This window comes from Phycodurus eques, chromosome 16, assembly GCF_024500275.1.
Source record: "Phycodurus eques isolate BA_2022a chromosome 16, UOR_Pequ_1.1, whole genome shotgun sequence".
In the NCBI taxonomy this organism is placed as follows: Eukaryota; Metazoa; Chordata; class Actinopteri; order Syngnathiformes; family Syngnathidae; genus Phycodurus; species Phycodurus eques.
The window spans coordinates 8,911,829-8,932,993 of NC_084540.1; the positions used below are offsets into that span (position 1 = coordinate 8,911,829).

General features: G+C 41.8%; 1 protein-coding gene across 1 annotated transcript; it reads right to left on the bottom strand.

The window, feature by feature from the left end:
* Positions 1-5,325: 5,325 nt before the first annotated feature.
* ldlra (low density lipoprotein receptor a) lies at positions 5,326-20,740 on the bottom strand. The gene is made up of 18 exons (XM_061699845.1): positions 20,530-20,740; positions 17,500-17,628; positions 17,285-17,407; positions 14,134-14,514; positions 13,624-13,746; positions 13,425-13,547; positions 13,202-13,321; positions 12,969-13,094; positions 12,695-12,866; positions 9,880-10,107; positions 9,666-9,784; positions 9,431-9,570; positions 9,163-9,304; positions 8,853-8,996; positions 8,491-8,742; positions 7,507-7,587; positions 7,263-7,426; positions 5,326-6,549 (listed from the first exon to the last, which is right to left on the bottom strand). Exons 1-18 carry the CDS (start codon positions 20,582-20,584, stop codon positions 6,493-6,495), a joined length of 2,679 nt encoding a protein of 892 aa, XP_061555829.1. The 5' UTR covers positions 20,585-20,740; the 3' UTR covers positions 5,326-6,492.
* Between the last annotated feature and the right edge of the window lie 425 nt (positions 20,741-21,165).

Below are 21,165 nucleotides of genomic sequence, written 5' to 3' on the forward strand. Positions count from 1 at the left end.
TGCATGCTGTTATATTGCATTTTTCTACAGTATTGATGGTTTCTAAAACTGTGTCATGATAGTGGTGGTATTAAGAGGTGGATTAAGACGGGTAAGGCCCCACTGAAGGCCATGGTACCAAATGCACCACCTGTCACTGCTTGAAAGTGACATTTCTGTGTACAGGGCTCCTCTGTTTATGATGGAGTTCTTTTTTTTTTTTTTTTTTTTTTTGTCATCCTGTTCGGCTGTTAGGTCAAGCAGAATGGAAAATCTGTATCCCTTTCATGCCGGAACAGCTTTACTGTGTCACAGTGGAGTTTTTAAGCTTCTGCTATGGTATTATAATTGAGCTTTATTGAGAATCAGACTTGATCAGTCGAACAGAACAAAGTTTCTAGAAGGGAGAGAGAAACAAAATCAAAAGACAACACACTAATTGTAAACAGGACGAGAGATGTAAATCATTACATTATCTTCAACAATGAAATATTAAATATGACTGTTGCATGGGGCTGTCGTGCTACACCCTGTGAGGGAAGAACAGGACAAGGACAGGAGAAGAAGCATGCAGGACAAGGGTCATGAACCCGACTGTACAACTGAAGTGTGGTCGCATTAAATATGTGAATTATAAAAGTCTACAGGACGAGAGTATAAGTGAGGGGCTACACAAGCGATTTGCATATTCATGAGTTATTTGTCACAGTAAGTGCGTGACCCCACACCCAGTTAAAGAGTCCTAGGGGTGTGTGTCTACAGATACATGCAAGAGAATTGGTACGGTTTTACATGCACAAAGACTGACAGATGTGTCCTGTAATTGCTGTGGCTGCACCACTCAATCTATCGAGGGGCGGGATCAGGCCCAGGAGTCCACCTGAGAGCAGCCTGGCGGACTGGACACGTCCCACACCGAGGGACCCAGGGTGGTCCGCCGGCCCCACCGAGGTGCCCCGACAACCGGCCACCCAGTGGGGGCCGCAGGGACCCAATGTCACCCCCCACAAACACCCCACCCACCCACCCACACGCCCAGCCACCCCACCCCCCCTCCACCTCCAGGAGAACAAGACGCCCAGCCCAACCCGCAGGGCCCGCAATGCAGCCACTCCCCGCCCAGCCCGAGGGCGCGAGAGTGTCCCTTGTTTGTTGGAAAGGAGGGCAGATACGGGCACCCGACAAGGGATGATGGAGTACTGTTCCCAGGGGCGTTTCTAGACTCGGCTAACACAGTTATAGTCATAGTCATAGTTACAGTACATACTGTGTATGTATGAAAAACACTTCTAGGCCATCATTATAAAGCAATCATATTAAACTAAGTAGGGCGATAACTGTTTTTTTTTTGTGACGTTCATCATCTTGAAATGCCTGTGGGAAACCAAGGACCCCTTATATACAATTATAAGGCATCCACACCATGTATAAATATAACACATAATTAAAAAATGTACAATGTGTCATATATAGTACAGTGATTTGAAGCTACGGCGCCATGGTATATTTGTGGGCTATGTCACTGGAAATAAACAAATTTCACTTAATTGGTCCAAAAAATATATTATAAACTACAAATAATGTAGTTTTTGTCATCTATCTATGCCAGGGACATATGGTGACAGGCAGAACAATTAAAAGCTCTTCCACAAGATACTGTAAGTAGAATGTACAGTATCCACATTTTGCGACATTTTTGTTTGATGGTGTGACAAATGATTTTTTTTTCTAATATAATTGATAATTGTAATTGCTTTGGGCAATAACAAAGTTAAGATAGCCTCTATGTTATCCTGTCACTTATGTGTCACAAATGTTTCTTCTGTCTGACATATATGACCATACTGTCATCACATTATACTTGGGGGCGATAAAAAAGGAAAATGATTGGTAAAGAATTTTCTTCGGCTCTGCAATATAAACTGAAGCCTGAAAATAATTATCTTGATGTTAATGTTCTCAGATGTTAATGCTTTACCGCCAGCAATGTTGAATATAGATTTCGTTAACAGAAGCAACCAACTAAGCACTTGTGCAAATACTGTCTGTCACATAGACGCAAGGGTTAAATTATTGCTTTTTTGTCGTTTTACTGGAATAATAGGGCAGTGACACATAACCTTGTGCAGCCCAATTAATGATTAATAATGTCATGGGATCTGATGCAGCATTTGTTTGAAAAACAGCAGATCTCTGCCGTCACAGCCAAGAAAAACAAACTTTATCTCCACAATGAGAGTCTTTTTTTAGTTGGAGTTTCGTCAAGCTGTGGTATGGTTCATGTTGAATTTTAAAGAAAGACTATACATTTGCCTGTAACACTGTAGGAAACCTGCAGGCATGGTTGGCTTGTTGTTGCCTAGAAGTGTCACTGTACCCTCTCCCTCACACCTCACTCAGGTTATCAGCTCCATGCTTCCGTTAATGCCTGGCCTTGAACTTTGCACATGACCACACAGTAGAGAGGAGTCACAGAGCTGGGTGCTGCCCTTCTCGTTGCAACGGTTGTTCTTGTTGTGGCTGAGGCAGCAATTTCAAAATGCCAAAATGCAAAATTTTCTGCGTGCAATTAAAAAATATATTTCCTTCTGTAATCTAAAAGTCTGTTACACCGCAGTTTATTGTTAAATGCACCTTTTAAGACCAGAGAGTGCTGCGGCAGGGCGCAAAGGGTGGAGGGAAGAGGAAGAGGCAGGTCCAAGGAGCAAAAGAAAGGGTCCCCTGGCCACCAAGCCAGAGACCGGAACAGGGCACACAGAGGGTCCAGTTGGCACCTCCACCGCTGTTGGCAGTTCTGGCTGTTCGAAGACAACCACAGCAGTCCGGTTGAGATCGATTCAATGCCCTGTGACTGAAATAACTCTGATGAATGAGAATATTGAGGTATTAAAAACACTCTGCTTGGATATCATTGGATTGTGCATGTGGGCCTAATAATGTTTTTGTAAAAAAATCCATCCATCCATTTTCTGAGCCGCTTCTCCTCACTAGGGTCGCGGGCGTGCCGGAGCCTATCCCAGCTGTCATCGGGCAGGAGGCGGGGTACACCCTGAACTGGTTGCCAGCCAATCGCAGGGCACATAGAAACAAAAAACCATTCGCACTCACAGTCATGCCTACGGGCAATTTAGAGTCTCCAATTAATGCATGTTTTTGGGATGTGGGAGGAAACCGGAGTGCCCGGAGAAAACCCCGCACCTCAGAACTGTGAGGCTGACGCTATAACCAGTCGTCCACCGTGCCGCTTTTTGTAAAAAATAAAATAAAAAATAAAAAACCGGTGCTGTTATTTTACATAAATGTGATCTCATTGTCTGGGAGTATTTTCAAGAAGCCCTAAAGCCCTTGGGTTTTGCCTTGCAGCGTGACATCTGGACTTCCTAAGAAAAGCTTATTCTTTCCAAAGAAGCTCAGCTAGCCCTTCCCGACAAGCACCTTGTTGAATATGCTGCTGCACATACTGTATATCAAAACTGTGTCACACATAGCAGTATACTCCATGTATAATTAAGAAAACCAAGATAATAAACAAATAAAACATACAAATATGGCTTCCAAATATGCATTCCGTGTTGTGAAATGTTTTCAAAGAGATTCCTAAAAACAGATCACACTCAATACTGACCATATGTAATAATCCATCCATCCATTTTCTGAGCCGCATATCCTCACAAGGGTCACGGGAGTGCTGGAACCTATCCCAGCTATCTTTGGGCAGGAGGCGCGGTACACCCTGAACTGGTTGCCAGCCAATCGCAGGGCACATATAAACAAACAACCATTCGGACTCAGATTCACACACACAGGCAATTTAGAGTCTTCAATTAACCTACCATGCATGTTTTTGGGATGTGGGAAGAAACCGGAGTGCCCGGAGAAAACCCACGCAGGCACGGGGAGAACATGCAAATTCCATACAGGTGGGACCGGGATTTGAACCCCAGTCCTCAGAACTGTGAGGCAGATGCTCTAACCAGTCGCCCACCGTGCCACCTCTGTTGTAAAATTAATTTCTAAATATTTTTTAAAAATATGTAATAGCTCTTGATCAGCCCCTAAAATGGCTATTTTTATCATGTCCCTCCCTCTTTATGAACAACTCCCATATCAAGTATAGCTAACGGATAGATTTGGTCTTTTTTGTAATTGGTAACACATTTACCTTTATCACAGACATATTCTAAATAGTAGTAATTGTTAAAAGTTGTGTCTGTCAACATAAACGTAACCCTGTTATTAAAATATTTGTAGCTATAGAGGAAGAGAAAAAAAGTGAACTGCATGACTCAGTAGAAATGAAATCCTTAACTATTTGCTCTGACCATGGGGAGACAAAAGGTAAGTCCTCTCTCCTATTTTTCAATGTTTTTAGCCATAATGGTGTGTGTCAATCAGACCAACGCAAACCCGTTGGTTTATTACAAAAAAATACATATTGCTGCAATATCAAAGTTTACATTTTTTATTTTAGCGCTAAATTTGTTCTTGACTAGTTAGCCTAACAGGTAACATCGCTAGCATTCTTGAGCAAAAACTCTAACATTAGCATTGTTTCACAACCCTGTCAATTGCAACCCCGGTCCTGTAATTACAGTAACAATGAAATTAATTGAACAGTCAAAAAAAAAGAAACATTATTTATTTAATTGCAATTAATTTATTCAGCGATATTTTAAAAACATATTTTCTTGGGTGCCTAATACTGTAGTTGCAATTGTGTACGCTGCTGATTTCAGTTCCTTCCCCAAGTTATTGAACTAGAAATAGTTTTTCCAGCTTTGGTTTGAGCATCCATCCATCCATCCATTTTCTGAGCCGCTTCTCCTCACTAGGGTCGCGGACGTGCTGGAGGCTACCCCAGCTGTCATCGGGCAGGAGGCGGGGTACACCCTGAACTGGTTGCCAGCCAATCGCTGGGCACATACAAACAAACAACCATTCGCACTCACAGTCACACCTACGGGCAATTTTAGAGTCTCCAATTAATGCATGTTTTGGGGATGTGGGAGGAAACCGGAGTGCCCGGAGAAAACCCACGCAGGCACGGGGAAAACATGCAAACTCCACACAGGCGGGGCCGGGGATTGAACCCGAGTCCTCAGAACTGTGAGGCTGACGCTCTAACCAGTCGTCCACCGTGCCACTGGTTTGAGCATATTGTATGCAATTAGCAAATAATAAAACAGTGTCTAATGCTTCTAGTACAAACCAAATATCAATTGCTAACACTGTATATTTAACTAGCAAGGTAAATCTAATCAATACTGTAGTAAGCTGAGTAACAAAGGTCTGAAACCTTCATACAGTACACATGCTAAAGACAAACATAAGAGTCCGGAGAGGATCTATAATAAATAAAAATATTTATTTATATACAGCAAATGTTGACAACAAAGGCTACAGCAGAGGTATTATTTCCTTAAAACAGAACAAATATTTACATTTATGAACACCCTATTTACACACATAACCTGCAGTGCTAGTGGGTCAATGTAAAAAAAATAAAAATAAAAGGCTACGTGCATGTACATCTACACATGTACATCTACATTTAAGATTCTCTACCTTCCACCACAAAGTCCACAAAGAGTGGACATCACAACAGCATCTGTGGTGGGTGTAACAAGTCACTGTAAATATGCACTGATTTTATACAAATCCTATCCAGTAATAACACAAACGTGGACTTTTGAGCAACAATAAAATGCAGCATTTGCTCACAATTCAAACCACAGGAGCTAAAAAATATTGTGACGAGGCACATGTGTTTCTTTTGTCAGGAATGCTGTGATAAGTTCTCATCCTAAGGGAGGCTATAAATATGCACGTGTAGTACAGCGCGTTATGCTCGGCCCCACTGGTCTCACATGGTTGCATAAAAGCTATTTTGAGGAATGCATTGGTCCTCCTCAGACATCGGGTAGAAATTTAAGTTAGTCTTTCCAATAAAAAGATCAGAAGAAAGGAGCAACATGTAGCTGACAACGAAACCCTGCCATTTATGCAGAAGGTGCAGGTTCAATTCCCGGCCAATGTACCAACACCATGCTGCTCTCTACTTGCCAGTGCCGGTCCAAAGGTTGGATAAATGGGAAGGTTGCATCAGGAGGTGTATGCAGTGTACTATTGAAGGAACAAACTAGTGTGCAGGATTACTTGAGGTCCTTATCCTCCAAAAGTGATTATTTTCCATCAATACCATGGTGATTGCTGGTATAATAATTACATATAAAAACATAATACTGAAACTTTTGAGGAAAAACAGGCAGGACTAGTCTTGTCACACATACAATGCACACTCACCATGAAAAACTAAATACGTATCTTAAGGTGTGTAATTGTCTCAAATTGTTAAGTTCAACTGAAATATAAGGTCTCTATTTTGGGAGAAAAAAAAACAAAAACACAACAAACATTAAAATGACCAACATGAATTGAACCTGGATTTCCTAGAGGTTTTGTTGCTGTATAAGGATATAGTCGTCTGATAATGCCTTTGAATTCCATCCCAAGTTAGGTTTCAGTAAATGTGGGGTTGTCTGCCTCTTCATCCAGGCTCACAACCTGTCTCTGATAAGACAAATAAAAGGTTTAAGTCACAGAAAACAAAGATTAACTTGTTTTATTAATACATTTGTCTCAATAAAAATACAGTGATAGAGAATGCTCTTCTGTACAGTTGTCTTTTGAAAGTTTTCTTTCTATTGCACAGTACTGGCTCGGGCTTATTATTTTTGCATCAATCATAGGACTTCAGGAGATTGCGAAAACCATGCCGCAATAGAAGCCGGAATGCCGCCAGATAACAAAGAACAACGATGAATGAGAAGGAGGGTCCCTTGTTGGCCACAGTCAGGAGTCACGTTTTGATTTGAGACTGATGGAAGCAAGAAAACTGACTACTCAGGCCAAGTGGAGACTATGGAGTAAAATACTGCACCATCCAGAGCTAAAAATAGCAACAGGGTAACATTAGCATGGGTGCTTATTTTTAGTCATTCCTATCTTACGCTCAAAAGCTACAAAGATGTGACGACAACCTGCTGAACCAGTGGGTGTCCAGCAAGTGTTTTGTGTTAGCCATATCTTAATGGTCACCAACAATATTTGGTAGCACTTGAGCGTCAGAGTACCCGCTTTTGACAATGAAAATACATCAATGTTTACACAACAACAATCTCAAAACTGTTTCGTTGTTAAAAATGATAACCATTCACATAGACCAGCAATAAAGACTGACAAGGCTCTGTAAATAAGTGGCTAAAACAGCCCCATTGACTTACTTTTGGGTAGGAATACCCATCCGAGCTATGGTTCCTCCAAATGTGCACTTGGTCCTCTGTGGTTTTTTGATAGACAGGGTTGTCAAAGTGGATCGTGTTGGTGTTCTTTAGCTTGTAGTTCTTCCATAGCAGCACGCCACCGAAAGCCAGCATACAAATGATTACTACACAAAGATAACCAGTGTGAAGTTTGATACAGTGGATTAGCATTTCAATATTGGTTTCTGTGACCAAAGCTACTCACCCAGAGGTAAGACAACGTACAAGGCAATTGGTGTACTGGAAGATGTCCTAGGTATCACTGTAGCAAACGCATGGGGAATGTCTGAAGAAAAAAAAAATGACATAATAAGTCAAATAACCATCCATCTATTTTCCACTACTGACCCTGTAACCAGCAATTAGCTTTTAAATTTCTGAATTTCTACACCAACTAAAATCATTAGGTAGTCTCGGGGTTTTTTGCCTCTGTCTTGTAAATTGTTTGTCTACTGGTACACTGTATGTACTGCAGCTGATATGTGACAAATTTATATGTGACAAAGTATTTTACAAGCTCCGAGATGCCTAATCCTGAAAAAGGCAAAGAATGGCCATAGATCACAAAACTTTCATTAAAGCCTATATAACGGAGTAAGGAAACCGGTTGTCTCCAGTCCTAAGGTGTATTTAAATATGGAATACCTAAACAGACATACATTTAAAAAATAATAGTAATAATGTTAAGAGTTGTTCACTGGAGCAAAGTGAATGGATCGGTGGAAACAGAGCTTAAGCGTCACTAATAATAATATACAGTATAAATCTAAATAATCTTGCAAATGAAATGTTACAAAATGAACGTGGTTGTAAAGCAGGGCCTAGATGTACATACAGTATGTCAGTACACATTCTTTGCCATCCAAGTTAGGGTAATCTTCAAAGGTTGAATCAAAGGCATCTGGACTTGTTGGTCAAGTTCAGGGAAAAGGTGAAAAAACCCATTTTGAATTCCAATGTATTCAATCACAAAGAAGAAATCCATTTACCTTTGTGGACTACCTGTACATTGTAATGTACAATCAAATCGTTTTTTGCAAATGCATCTACATGTATTACCAAATGCATCCTGCAAAGAAGAAAATCTGAGTGCATCTATACACATATCTTGTCCATGAATGTTTTGAATATGGTTTTCAGCAGTGTTAACTGTCAATACAATGTGATGATCACTGTTCAAGGCCTTTACCTTGTGAAGTGACTGGAATCTGAGTGGTTTTCTGAGGCGCTTTGTGTTTCACAGGCTGTGGTGAAGTGTTCCTAAATTCGGGTGCGGAGGTTCTGACCAGAGGCCTCGTAGTGCTCGGCACTGGCTTGACCATAGGTCTTGTGGTTGTGATGGGAGCAATGGAGGTATGGGACTTGGGTGGGTTTGTGCCTGGTGCAGGTTGGTTGGTTGTCGGAATCTGAGGATGTACGGGGGCTCTAGGAGTTGACACCACTTATGGAATAGAAATAATAATAATAATAATAATAAGAGGCAGTGAATGAGTGCAATATATTAACAAAATGTCCGTTGAATTTAGGTCAGATCTTTGGTAATCGACATACCTGGTACACATCTCCTCATATCACTTGCTAGCATCATGTTATCAGGACAGACACAGGTATATTTAGGGGGATTTCTGCCCACTTGTGGTGCTCCCAGGCACATGAATTCACAGCCACCATTGGAAACCCCACACCAGTCTCTCCCTGCAAAAATAGGGGGTGGTGATATTATTAATATGAGATCCACATTTTAGAGGAGAATGCCAATGCTTTTTAAAATAATGGGTCTGATCTCTTGTGCAAATTTAATGACGAAATGTGACCCATCCATAGGGTTCAATCAATCAATCAATCAAAGGTTTCCACATACGAGCAGGCTGTTTAACGTTATGGTACACAATAATGTCTTCTGGAGATGACAGGTGCTCTGCCACTGGTGTGATGTCTGCGCCAGTCAACCTATTAGCACTGAGGATGGCATTGTTACTGACGTCTGTCCAGAACACTCTTTCCTTAAGTGCACAAAGAAGAGAATATATTTATGGCAACACTATAACTACAACAAGGCATTTATGGATTTAAATTAAAAAAAAGAATTTTTTTTGACCAACAATAGGTATCAGGCTGTAAATAAGTACCTCAAACAATGTAAGTCCCAACGGGTGGCTCAGCTTGTGTTCATCAATAATGAGGGTGTGCCGGCCTCCACCCTGCACGTCAATACTGGAGAGTGTGTGTAACTTTGAGTCCACCCAGTAGAGCCGCTGGTTGAACAGGTCTAGGGCATGGGGATAGTTGAGGGGAAACAGGTCTGTCAGTCAGGCTTCAAAGAGAGAGGAGGAAATACAGAGAGACTAGAAGGTCGGAGTGTACCAAGTGTGATTCCATTGGGCCACATAATGTTGTCAGTAACCAGAGCGATGCGGTCACCTCCATTCAGACCACCCTTTTCAATTTTAGCAGGATTCCCCCAGTCAGTCCAGTAAAGGAAGCTGGCCGGACAAATACGTGCATACATTTTTGCAATCACAACACTGAAATGAGAACCAGCTGACAAAAGTCAAGGTGGTATAGGAGGGCGGCTTACTTGTTGTAGGGATCAACCACGATTGATCGGGGTTTAGATAAGCCTTGGGAGAAGAGAGTCTTACGACAATCACCATCAGCAGTTACCACAGAGATGGTGTTGCGAATGCTGTCAGTCCAATACAGCTTGTTATGGATCCAGTCAAAGGCAATGCCCTCAGGTGCATCAATGTCATTAGAAATCATTACAGTGTGATGAGTGGAGTTCTGCGCTGAGTCCATTTGAGCTCTGGAATTAAAGTGAAAAAAACAACAACCTGTTTTTACATGGAAAACTGGTTGGGTATCAACCCCTGTAATATATTTTTTAAATCTAAGAGATGAGGTAACATACTGTACATCAACAGCATTGGTCTGATTTGTTTTACAAGTACCATGATTAGGATTGGGCATCGTTTGAATTTGAGTGATTCCGGTCCCTATTCCGGTTCCTCATTTGGATTCCGTTTCCAAATGATTTTCAATTCCAATTCTTTTAGAGGCCTGGGTCAAAAAGCTTGCATGGTTCAAATATAGGGTATCCAAATTATGAACATCCATTTTCTGAGCACCCCACAGCATAGACTAAAATGAACATTTGACTTGGGCTTCTTTGTAACCAATATCAAAATCAAACCTATGAACTAAAAGGCAATATGTGTGGAACTAACCCAATTGCCTTAATATTCATTAATTAATGTTTCAGCTCAAAGTTAAATACAGAATTGTTAAAATAGTTATTTGCGACTGTTTAACCACATCAAAAGGTTTCTATGTGCAAGTTTTAACTTGACTTCCTGTTTTAAGCTTGTATCCTTTTATTTTGAAGGGTACGCATCGGAAGTAAAGCCTTTTGGCATGAAAAGTAACTTCACACGACACCGTTGAAATTTTAAAACGAAAGTAAACCTAGACGGCAAGAAAAATAGTAATAAATGGAGCCAAATACTCTGAAACTTTGATTCCTTTACCTACCCACTGATGAGACACAAGGTTAGTGTTTGTGATACTGTGAGACGTTTATGTGAATTTTGTCCCAATTCATTGTGATGTAAAGTTGTTAGTTTGACCTTTGTTGAAGTTGTAGCTCAATGTTAAGCTTTTTTTTCCAGTCATCGGCTCTTACGTTGGTTTGAAGACTAAAATAAAGGCTAAAAACCATCGGTGCAAATGTGCAACCAAATGTTTAACTTGTTAGCTGCCTCAATGTTGGCATAGACGTATTGTTTCACACTCACCCAATTGACTTCACTGAAGTTCCACGCGGTGTAGGCTGAGGCTCGTAGCAGGAGAGAGCACGTCAGAGTTCTACACATCGTAAAAGCCTTTTTTGCACATTACAATCTTATTCCACTGAGGCAACTGGTCATCAATTTTAACAAAGTCAAGACACACTTTTGTTTGCCGCCGCTGTTGGGCACAGGCACGTCTTCGTGCATGTTCTTCGTTGGTTTTCGCCACTTTCTTCTTCGGGGTCAGCAGACTGTACGCATCGAAACTGGGAACCGAAATTTTTAAATTTGAACGATTCCGGGAGAACCAGAATGTTAGTCCCAGTTCCAATCGGTTCTCGATTCTCGATGCCCAACCCGAACCATTATATTTCCTGAGCTATTTGTTTCTGTGAGAAGTTCATGTAGTTTATTGGCCAGAAATTGGCTTTGCCTGCCAATACCCATCAGCTGATTCCTAAATCCCTCATGCAAAAAAGGCCTGATAGGACTCCTTCTTAAGCTTGACAGCATCCTTCACCACCAGTGTCTACCAACAGGCCTGGGGATTGCCACCACAACAGACACCTTATGGCCACAGCTCCATTCGACAACCTCAATAATAGAGGCAGAGAACATGGCCCAATTGGACTCAATGTCCCCCTCCTCTTCTGGGATGTGGTTCTGCCAGAGGTGGGAGTTTGAAACTGTTTTTGACTGGGGACTCTGCCAGCAGACCCTCACAATATGTTTGGGTCTGCTAGGCCGGACCGGCATCTTCCCCCACCATCAAAAGCAACACACACCAGGGGGGATTGACAATTAAGCCCCTCTCTTTGCCTGAGTGTCCAAGACATGCGGTGGCAAATCCGATGACACAACCACAAAGTTGATAATTGAACTGCTGCGTAAGGTGTCATGATGCCTAATACACGTATAGACACCCTGATGTTTGCACGTGGTGTCTTTTAGGGATAATCAGTGATGAACATAGAAGTCCAAGTGTTGTAGTACGTTCTAGACTGCTCTTGTTTTGTCTTTATTTGTGTTTTTTTCTGTATTTTCTCTCTGCTTGTCCCCTCTCAAACCTAGTTTTTTTTCCAACAAATATTGATCACAGTATAAATAACCACAAATATCAAACTCCCCTGTTGCACAAAAATGTCCCCACCTTCAGCCACCACCCAACTAACAATGGACCTTTCCCATGGGCTTACCACAAGTGGTAAGCCCATGGGAAAGGGAACCCATATTGTGTGCACGGTGGCCATAGGTGCAAGCCTGGCCACCATGCGCTCGGGGGGCCCCGGTGTACCCATATGTGGGCAAGGGAAAACATGGTCCAATATTTTTGTCGTCACAGGGGGTTCTGAGCCATGCTTTGTCTGGTCCCTCAACTCAGACCTCTTTGCCCTGGGTGACCCTAGCACGGGCATGGAGCCCCCACAACCTCACTCCTATAGTTTTTGTAAAAAAAAAAAAAAAAAAAAAAAAAATTTAAATAAAGATTATTTATTTCTTATTTTGTATTTGGAACAATTAGGGTTAGGTTAGCCCTACTCCTAAACAACTGGCCCATTATGCCACTGGGTCAACTTCAATCAAAAACAATAAAATCTCCCTCACCTGTAGATCTTCTTTTGGGAGATGTCTGACCAGTAGATGTCTTTTGTTGCCATGTTCATGTCCAGAGCCACTACGTTCTTTAGTTGGGGAATGACCTGTGTGTACTCACTTTTGTCCAAGGTCATCTTTCTGACTTCATGGCGATTGGTGAAGAAAAGGTAGGGAATTGTACCTAAAAGATTATAGTGGTTTATAGTTATTCATAACTTGGAAATACCCTCTATTTGTTGTATAATCAACATTCAGAGAAAGAACATAGAGAGCTGATTTTCACCAGTGGCCTTGCAGGCTTTGGTTGATGGGTCAATTTGGTAACCTTCTGCACACTCGCATTTGTAGCTGCCTAGCTGGTTAATGCAGATCTGGCTGCAGACCTCTGGGAAGATACACTCGTCAACATCTGATGAAAGATGAGGAAAAAATCTAATTCTTGTTGTTTGTTAAGGAGGTGTTAGACATCAAATGATGGATGTTATGGGGGTGGGAGGGGGGGTCTTTCCTTTTTACCTTCACATTGATTTTTGTTAACCAGATGATATCCCGTGGGACAGAGGCACTCAAAACCAATTTTAAGGTCGATGCAGGCATGAGAGCAGCCACCATTGTTGAAGAGACATTCATTGAAGCCTGAAAACAGAAAGGCTTTGCAATTTTTTTCCCCCCCTGGCGACATAACAGGTAGATACTGCCAAGGCAAAGTATTCTGACAGATATAAATTTCAGTACTCACTACATTCCCTTAGAAACTCATCTGACCAATCCCAGCAATCACGGTCCTTGTCACACACTTTATCCATGCTGATACATTCCCCGCTGTGACACTTAAATCTGGTCTCACCGTCACATTGTGTGACTGTACAGACAAACAGATAAAACAATATCAGGGAATGCGTAGTCAAAGTAGCTCCAGCTTGCTAGAAGCTTCATACCATTAACACAGCCTCTTTCATCGCTCATGTCCTTGCAGTCATACCGATAGTTACATTGGTGGCTTCCATGAATGCAAGGGCCATCATCACATTGAAACTCATCAGGACGGCAGGTGGGACGTACTAGAGGGATGCAATCAGACAGGCATTTGGATGCTAAAACTGGTTTTGAAGCAGTTTAAACAGGATTTGAAGCAAGGATAACACGCCTGTGAATATTGTCATTCATCCTGGTCATTACATTCTCAGGGCATCGACTCGGACTGGAACTGGACTGTTCTGGTTGTCCTAGAAAGACGTTTAATCTCTCATCCAAACAGGCTTTATCAGTTCGTGCAACAAGGCTTAGTTGGGACAGACTAGCCGCGGGCTAGCCTGAGGCTTTAGCTAACTCAGCCTTGTTGCATGAACTGATATAGCCTGCTCAGATGAGAGACGAAACATCTTTTAAGACAACCAGAACAGTCCAGTTGCTATTGAGTCAAGTACTGAGAAAGGGATCACACATACCACAGTCGGCTTCATCGGATCGATCAAGGCAATCAGCTCCTCCATCACACCTCCAGTTTCTATGAATGCACTCCCCACTACCACAGTGGAATTCCAGGATAGAGCAGTGGTGAGCTGGCGAAGAGGTAGGTGCTGCCGTACCGCAGTTCTGGGTCCACTCGTCCGAACCGTCTACGCAATCAATATCTCCGTCGCAGGCCCACAGACGTGGAATGCAAACACTGTTATTGCACTGAAAAGCAGCAGCATTGCACGTCACCAGCGGGCAGAAGGCCTCGTCACTGCCATCATCGCAGTCTGATTCCTGGTCGCACACAAACGCAGTAGACACACACTGCCCATTTGTGCAACGGAACTCTGTGACTGTGCAGTTTTTTGGTCCTAGGAGAGAGGACACAGGGAAGAAGCCAGAGATCAAAATAGATCAACATCAACCCACTAGGACACGTAGGAATGGATACATTAAATGGGCAGAACCAAACGTAGCAAAAGTACTCAGACTCTGTGCTTACATAGAAGTACAGATACTTGTGTGAAAAAAAACCTCTGGTAAGAGTAGACATACAGATTTAACTTCTGTACTTAAGTAAAAGTAAAAACATCCATCCATCCATCCATTTTCTGAGCCGCTTCTCCTCACTAGGGTCACGGGCGTGCTGGAGCCTATCCCAGCTATCATCGGGTAGGAGGCGGGGCACACCCTGAACTGGTTGCCAGCCAATCGCAGGGCACATACAAACAAACAACCATTCGCACTCACATTCACACCTACGGGCAATTTAGAGTTGTCAATTCACCTACCATGCATGTTTTTGGGATGTGGGAGGAAACCGGAGTGCCCGGAGAAAACCCACGCAGGCACGGGGGGAACATGCAAACTCCACACAGGCGGGGCCGGGGCTTGAACCCCGGTCCTCAGAACTGTGAGGCAGACGCTCTAACCAGTCACCCACCGTGCTTCCTGAAATATACTTATAAAAGTAAAAATTCATTTTAACTGTCAATTTTATACTGTACTGTTGATTTCCAAAAAAAAAAATACATTACAAGTTGCATGTTGAATAGTTAGCTAGCAAAAATAAAACATGTTCCCATAGCTTTGCAAACATTGTGAACTGGCTAAAAAAAAAAAAAATGAAAATCTGAAAAAAAAAATATTTTTTTCAGATTAGAGAGAGAAATTTTGAACACCCAAAGCGTGTGGTTTTTCAGCTGACAGAATACACTGCATTTGCCACACATGAGTCATGTAGCCAACCACTTGAAACAATTCTCTTAAATAAGGCCATGGATCCGGACTATCTAGCTTCTCTGAATCCGTTGCTGTCGTGATTAACCTGGTCCATGTTCCTCCCTGTCACTGCTGAACCAGTTTTCTTCCACCTTATTAGTCCCCAAGATCTACATTGTAAGTTAGGTACGATTCGACATTTCCTTTTCCACTTTCCTTTTCCATATATTCCACTATATTTCCAAAAGTATTCACTCACTTGCCTGGACGCAGAGAGGATTTTAAAGGGGACATATTTTGCCAAAACAATATTTTTTTTCCTAGTATTTGGGATGTTGGGTCAAACAGAAGTAGCTGTCAGAGGGGCCTTTTCTGGACACGAAATGTAACTTCACACGACACCGGTGAATTTTGAAAACAAAAGTAAACCTAGAAGGCAAAACAAGAGTAATGAATGGAACCCAATGCTTTAAAACAGTGATTCCTTTACCTACCCACAGATAAGGCAAAAGGTTAGTGTTTGTGTGACTGTAAGATGTTTATGTGAATTTTGTCCCAATTCATTGTGATGCAAAATTGCTAGTTTGACCTCTGGTGATGTTTTAGCTTAAATTTAAGCTTTTCCCCCCCCTCTGTCATCGGCTCTTACGTTGGTGTGAAGACTAAAATAAACGCTAAAAAACATTAGTGCAAGAATGCAACCCACCGTTTAACTTGTTAGCGGCTCAATGTTGGCATAGACATATTTTATTGTTTCACTCACCCAATTTGACTTCACTGAAGTGTAGGCTGAGGCTCGGAGCAGGAGGGAGCACGTCAGCCTCCTTTGCACAATATAATCTTATTCCATGTGTTGCACTGAGGCAACTGATCATTAATTTTAACAAAGTTAAGACACGACCCTAATTAGGACTGTGTTTATGGGACTTTTTGACCATTTTTTTTCATTTGTAAGGTTAGACACTGATGTTGGACGAGAAGGCCTGGCTCTCAGTCCCCGCTCTAATTCCTCCAAAAGTGTTCCATAGGGTTGAGGTTAGGATTGTGCAGACCAGTCAAGTTCGTCCACATAAAACTCTCTCATCCATGTCTTTATGAACCTTGATTTGTGCATTGATGCACAGTCATGCTGGAACCGGAAGGGGCCATCTCCAAACTGTTCCCACAAAGTTGGAAATGTCCAAAATATTAGCCCCTGAGCTACAGTGAAAGGAACTCTGAAAGCTTCAGCATACCAAGAGATTTTTAACAGTCAAACAGGTTGGGAATTACCCCCATCCTTTTCCAACATGTCTGGCCACCAGTGCACAAAGCAAAGTCCATGAAGACATGGATGAGAAAATTTGGTATGGATGAACGTGACTGGCCTGCACAGAGTCCTGCCCTCAACCCAATAGAACACCTTTAAGTTATTTGAGCGGACAGTGAACCAGGCCTTCTCGTCCAACATCAGTGTGGGACCACACAAATATGCTCGTACAAGAATTGGGGGGGGACCCCATAAACTCACTCCTAAACCTTGTTGAAAGCCTTGTCACAACAGTTGAAACTGTTACAGCTGCAAAGGGTAGACCAACATCACGGCCCTGGGACAGTTGTGGCTTTCCCCCCACTGTTCGACCCCCCTGCACATGTGCCCATGTCCCACACGTGTCCTCTAATCCAACTATACTAATACTTCACCCTTCTTTGGAATCTATCGCAAAGGGGTCCTTCAAGCTATGCATGCCTCAGAAGGCCCCACGTAATCATGCCAGTTCTGAGTAGAGCAGTAGTTCCTTGAACCTGGATTTGAACTCAGGTCCATTGGTGTGGTAGCAAGATCGCAGGCACAACTGTCATATTTCCCATTTGTAACTAGAGGAGCTTCCATTCTGCTCGGAAGATTGTGTCTGTCCATATTGTGTGCATATTCCTCACCACAGCTCTCTTCATCAGCTCCATTCTCACAGTCTGCTTTCCCATCACAGCGCCAAGTGTTTGGTATACACTGGTGAAGGTGGTCACCACAACTAAAGTCTGTTGGTCTACATGTTTTGGCCACTGGAAGACACACACAAAAAACAATACTGTTTGAAATTTTACAGATCTTGACACTGAGGATTTATAGGGCCCACACATATTCTCATACTTACAGCAAGTATCAGGAAGCTCGTCTGTGCCATCTCCACAGTCATCTGTGCCGTCACACACCCACCAGACTGTGATGCATCTCCCATTTCCACATGGGAACTTCTTGCTCCCGCATGTTGTCTGTGCACCTGCTGCACAGAGATAGTATCCAAATGATAATTTTGAGCTAATTCATCCAAGACATGTCAATTATTCCTTTAAAAAAAAAAAAAAAAAAAACGTCTGTTTTTTTCCAGGTACTCCGCTTTGTCACACATTGCAAAGACATACATGGTAGGTTAATTGACACCCTAAATTGCCTGTAGGTGAGACTATGAGTGTGAATGGTTGTTTTTCTACAGTATATGTCCCCTGTGATTGACTTTCAACCAGTCCAGTGAGTTCCCTGCCTTTCGCCTAAGGTCAGCTTAGATAGTCTCCAGCTCACTCAAGACCATAATGAGAACAAGGGGTATAGAAAATGAATGGATGAATTGTTAAATTATTAGGAGAAATATTGTGTTGAATAGGGAGTAAATGCAGTGCAAGACCACTCATGAGCCAATGGAAGCTATCTCCATTTTCAGCAAGAGCTGCCAGAGTGGCGTAGTCAGAGTCAATACTTGTTTCAACACCACCAATTCAGATGAAGCAGATCAAAATCACAAAAGAATGTTGTTTTCTATAGCATAAGGTCACCTGTGCCAAATGAGTCATCTGATGAAGAAATAGGTTGCACCACTGACCTCCATCTATAATGGATCCACTGAACTGAAAGCGCCAAACCGGCTGTTTAGTGCATCACATATACCATGTCTGGAAAGTCATTGGAAGCCTTTAGGGCTTGAAACCCAAAAGAGCCACCTGTTCCTGTCATGGGCCAGAGGAAGGTGCTTACAACGAACCCTGCAGCACTCATTTAGAACCTAAATAGTGATACTATTACTATGCCATAAAAAGAGAAAATGAACACATTCATGTTACTATTATAGTCAACTATTTAAACATGTTTACGTTTGTGTCACATTAAATGGAAACATGACTTGAAATAACTTGACTCTTTATTGCTATGTATATGTTTCAGAGCTGTAAATCAAAAGACGAACATCTGGTGGCTTTGGCCATGCTGAAAGTCTCTGCAGTTGTGGAAAAGTCTGTGTCACTGAGTTCTGTGCGAGGTATCCCTCAACTCGGGACTTAACCATAAAGTATAATATCTGTGAAGCCGTTTTCTGTCTGAAAGCCATGGCGCTTATGGTGGTTTCATGTGTGTTTAAATACTATCATTTGCCAGGAAAAATGAAAAATGATGAACAATCAATTATTGACAAAAGGCCAAGAGTTCAAGCTGTTGTCGTTTTGTCTCAAAGCCATCACACAGTCCCTCAACCCCAAGTTCATCGCACATCAGAGGTGGCAAAATTACTCACATTTTGTACAAGTCCTTAAGCAGAAGTACTGATGCTTGGGTAAAAAATGACTCCGCTAAAACTAGATGCACTGATTTAACTCAAAGTAAAAAAAAACAAAAAACATTTTTACTGTTAATTATATAGAATACCTGTTTTCACAACTTGGCACAATAGAAGAAAAAAAAAACGAACACCAGAAGCTGGTGTTTTTTTAGGCACAAGACACAACACATTTATCATGAATCATTCTTGTAGCTGACAACATCGAACAAATACAGATGGGAAACCGCTTGCTTCTCCGAATTTGTTGCATCATCATCGTTAATGCTCCTTGGTTCACATTCCTCCACGGCCACGGTCACTGCTATCCCTGTTTTTTTTCTGCTTTATAAATACCCAAGATCTCAATCAATAAACCAATCAAAATCCCAAATGCTGTTGATTTAACATCTTTCTATTTACATCTTTTTTACATGGTTACGTCACCGTAGAAAAAACAAATAAGCAAAAAAAGCCCATTTTGATAAAGTTGTAAAGAGTATTGTTTTCAAATGTAGGGGGTAAAAATAAAAAGCAGTACAAAAAAAGAAATACCAAAAAAGTACAGATACCTGAAAAAAATGTACAGTAACAAAGTATTTTTACTTTTTTACTTCCTACCACGGTTGCACATTATTTATTTATCTGTTGAGCTTAAAGTTCAGACCTTAAAGACAACATGGTCTCATCGGTGGCCTTATTGACTGGGAATAAACAAATATTGTGAAAATGAATGTGCTGCCAAATGTCTCGAATATTTGGTGTGTTTAATTGATCACTTGTGAAGAAACATTAAGACCATCTGGGAACTTTTCTGTTAAGGACATTAAATGTAAATACAGATTAAAAATAGCACGTAAGGATTCGACTGTGGATATGAAATAAAAGGAACAAAGCCATATCTGATTTTAGTTTCTTTGCACATACATTATCTTTTCAAGTTAAGGTCAAGTTTTCAAGTTGAAGCCAACTCTGGGACTGCATGAATAGGCTGCCAGTTTGAACACGTTTTACAACTCACTATTTCTCAAAATCAGCATACTGGGTGGAAACCAGTCTGACAATGTGTGACCAAAACTGAAACAGTGTTTGTATTGGAGGGTGGACTAGAGGAATTCCATTCTTATGCACAATTTTAAGTTAAAAAAAGATGTGGCGTCCAGTTCCACTTTATGAATGACCAAGTGTCCTTACCCACTCATAGAAGCTGATTGGCTGCAGGACCTGTGTTGCTAAGCGCCAACAAATGAAAAGCACAATAAAACGGCTATTGAGAGATGCATGAAAAGCAAATGGGTTTACATGTTGATGATAATAAATCAAGGGAACGTGCGAGTCTGGGAAAATGTTCCTTCACGCGGAAGAAAAAGAGTAGGAAAGATTTGACCTACATTCTGGGAGACCAAGCTAACCCCCAAACCCCCACCTCAACATTTTGCATCCGGTACTGCCAGAAGAGTGGGCAATTTAAACCCAAACAATATCACAAGCCTACAGTATGTCATATTTTTTGACCTTATGAATCATAAAATAGAGGAACAATTTGAAATCTGTTAGAATTTCGAAGAAAAGAAACAATAAGAGCAATGAATTTGAACTTACTTGTTTGAATTTGGCAGTAGATTAGAAATGCCACCAATGCATAGAGTGGTTCCATGGCTTCCACGCACACTACAGGATGCGCAACAGTCTACTTTATGAAACACTATTATAATATAGAATTTCAATAGAGTAACGTGATGGGATGTGATGCTGCAGTGAGGTCTGACCAAAGAGATGATCCTTCACTCTGCAATGTTTGGCAACAACACGAGACCCCTTTCAATGTGGTCCACCGGGTGGGAGGGACCGATGGGGACCAGGGGGGGGCTGTGGTTAGGAAGGCGGGATTTGAAGTGGTGTGATTTTTGAGCCACAGCAGACTCAACAATCCGGAGGCGGAGCTCTGCCTTGGAGATGATTTTTTTTACTATGATTCCGTTTAACTCTTCGGAGAAGGCTCACGTGCGCACGTGGCACATGGAAATTATGGAGGTCTTTTCTCCGAAGGTTGCGTTTTGACCCTTGCGCAATACATCCTTGACATGAGTGCAGAACATGGGCCTCTACTGTAATATAAAACATTTAAAACAAATATCGCTAGGTCATATTTTGTGCAAGTTGACATTTTAAAAATACTTCGACAACACCTAAACCAGTGGTGTCCAAATTATGGCCAGAGGAACATTTGCGCACTCC

Bases quoted from the DNA above. Each gene is read 5' to 3' on its own strand.
- ldlra (XM_061699845.1), bottom strand. From the start codon at position 20,584: ATGGAACCACTCTATGCATTGGTGGCATTTCTAATCTACTGCCAAATT. The intron at 8,997-9,162 runs GTATGTGGAAAC...CTATTTTTGCAG, and splicing joins TAACGTTAAACAGCCTGCTC to GGAGAGACTGGTGTGGGGTT. The intron at 6,550-7,262 runs GTAAGTCAATGG...TTGTCTTATCAG, and splicing joins ATGGGTATTCCTACCCAAAA to AGACAGGTTGTGAGCCTGGA.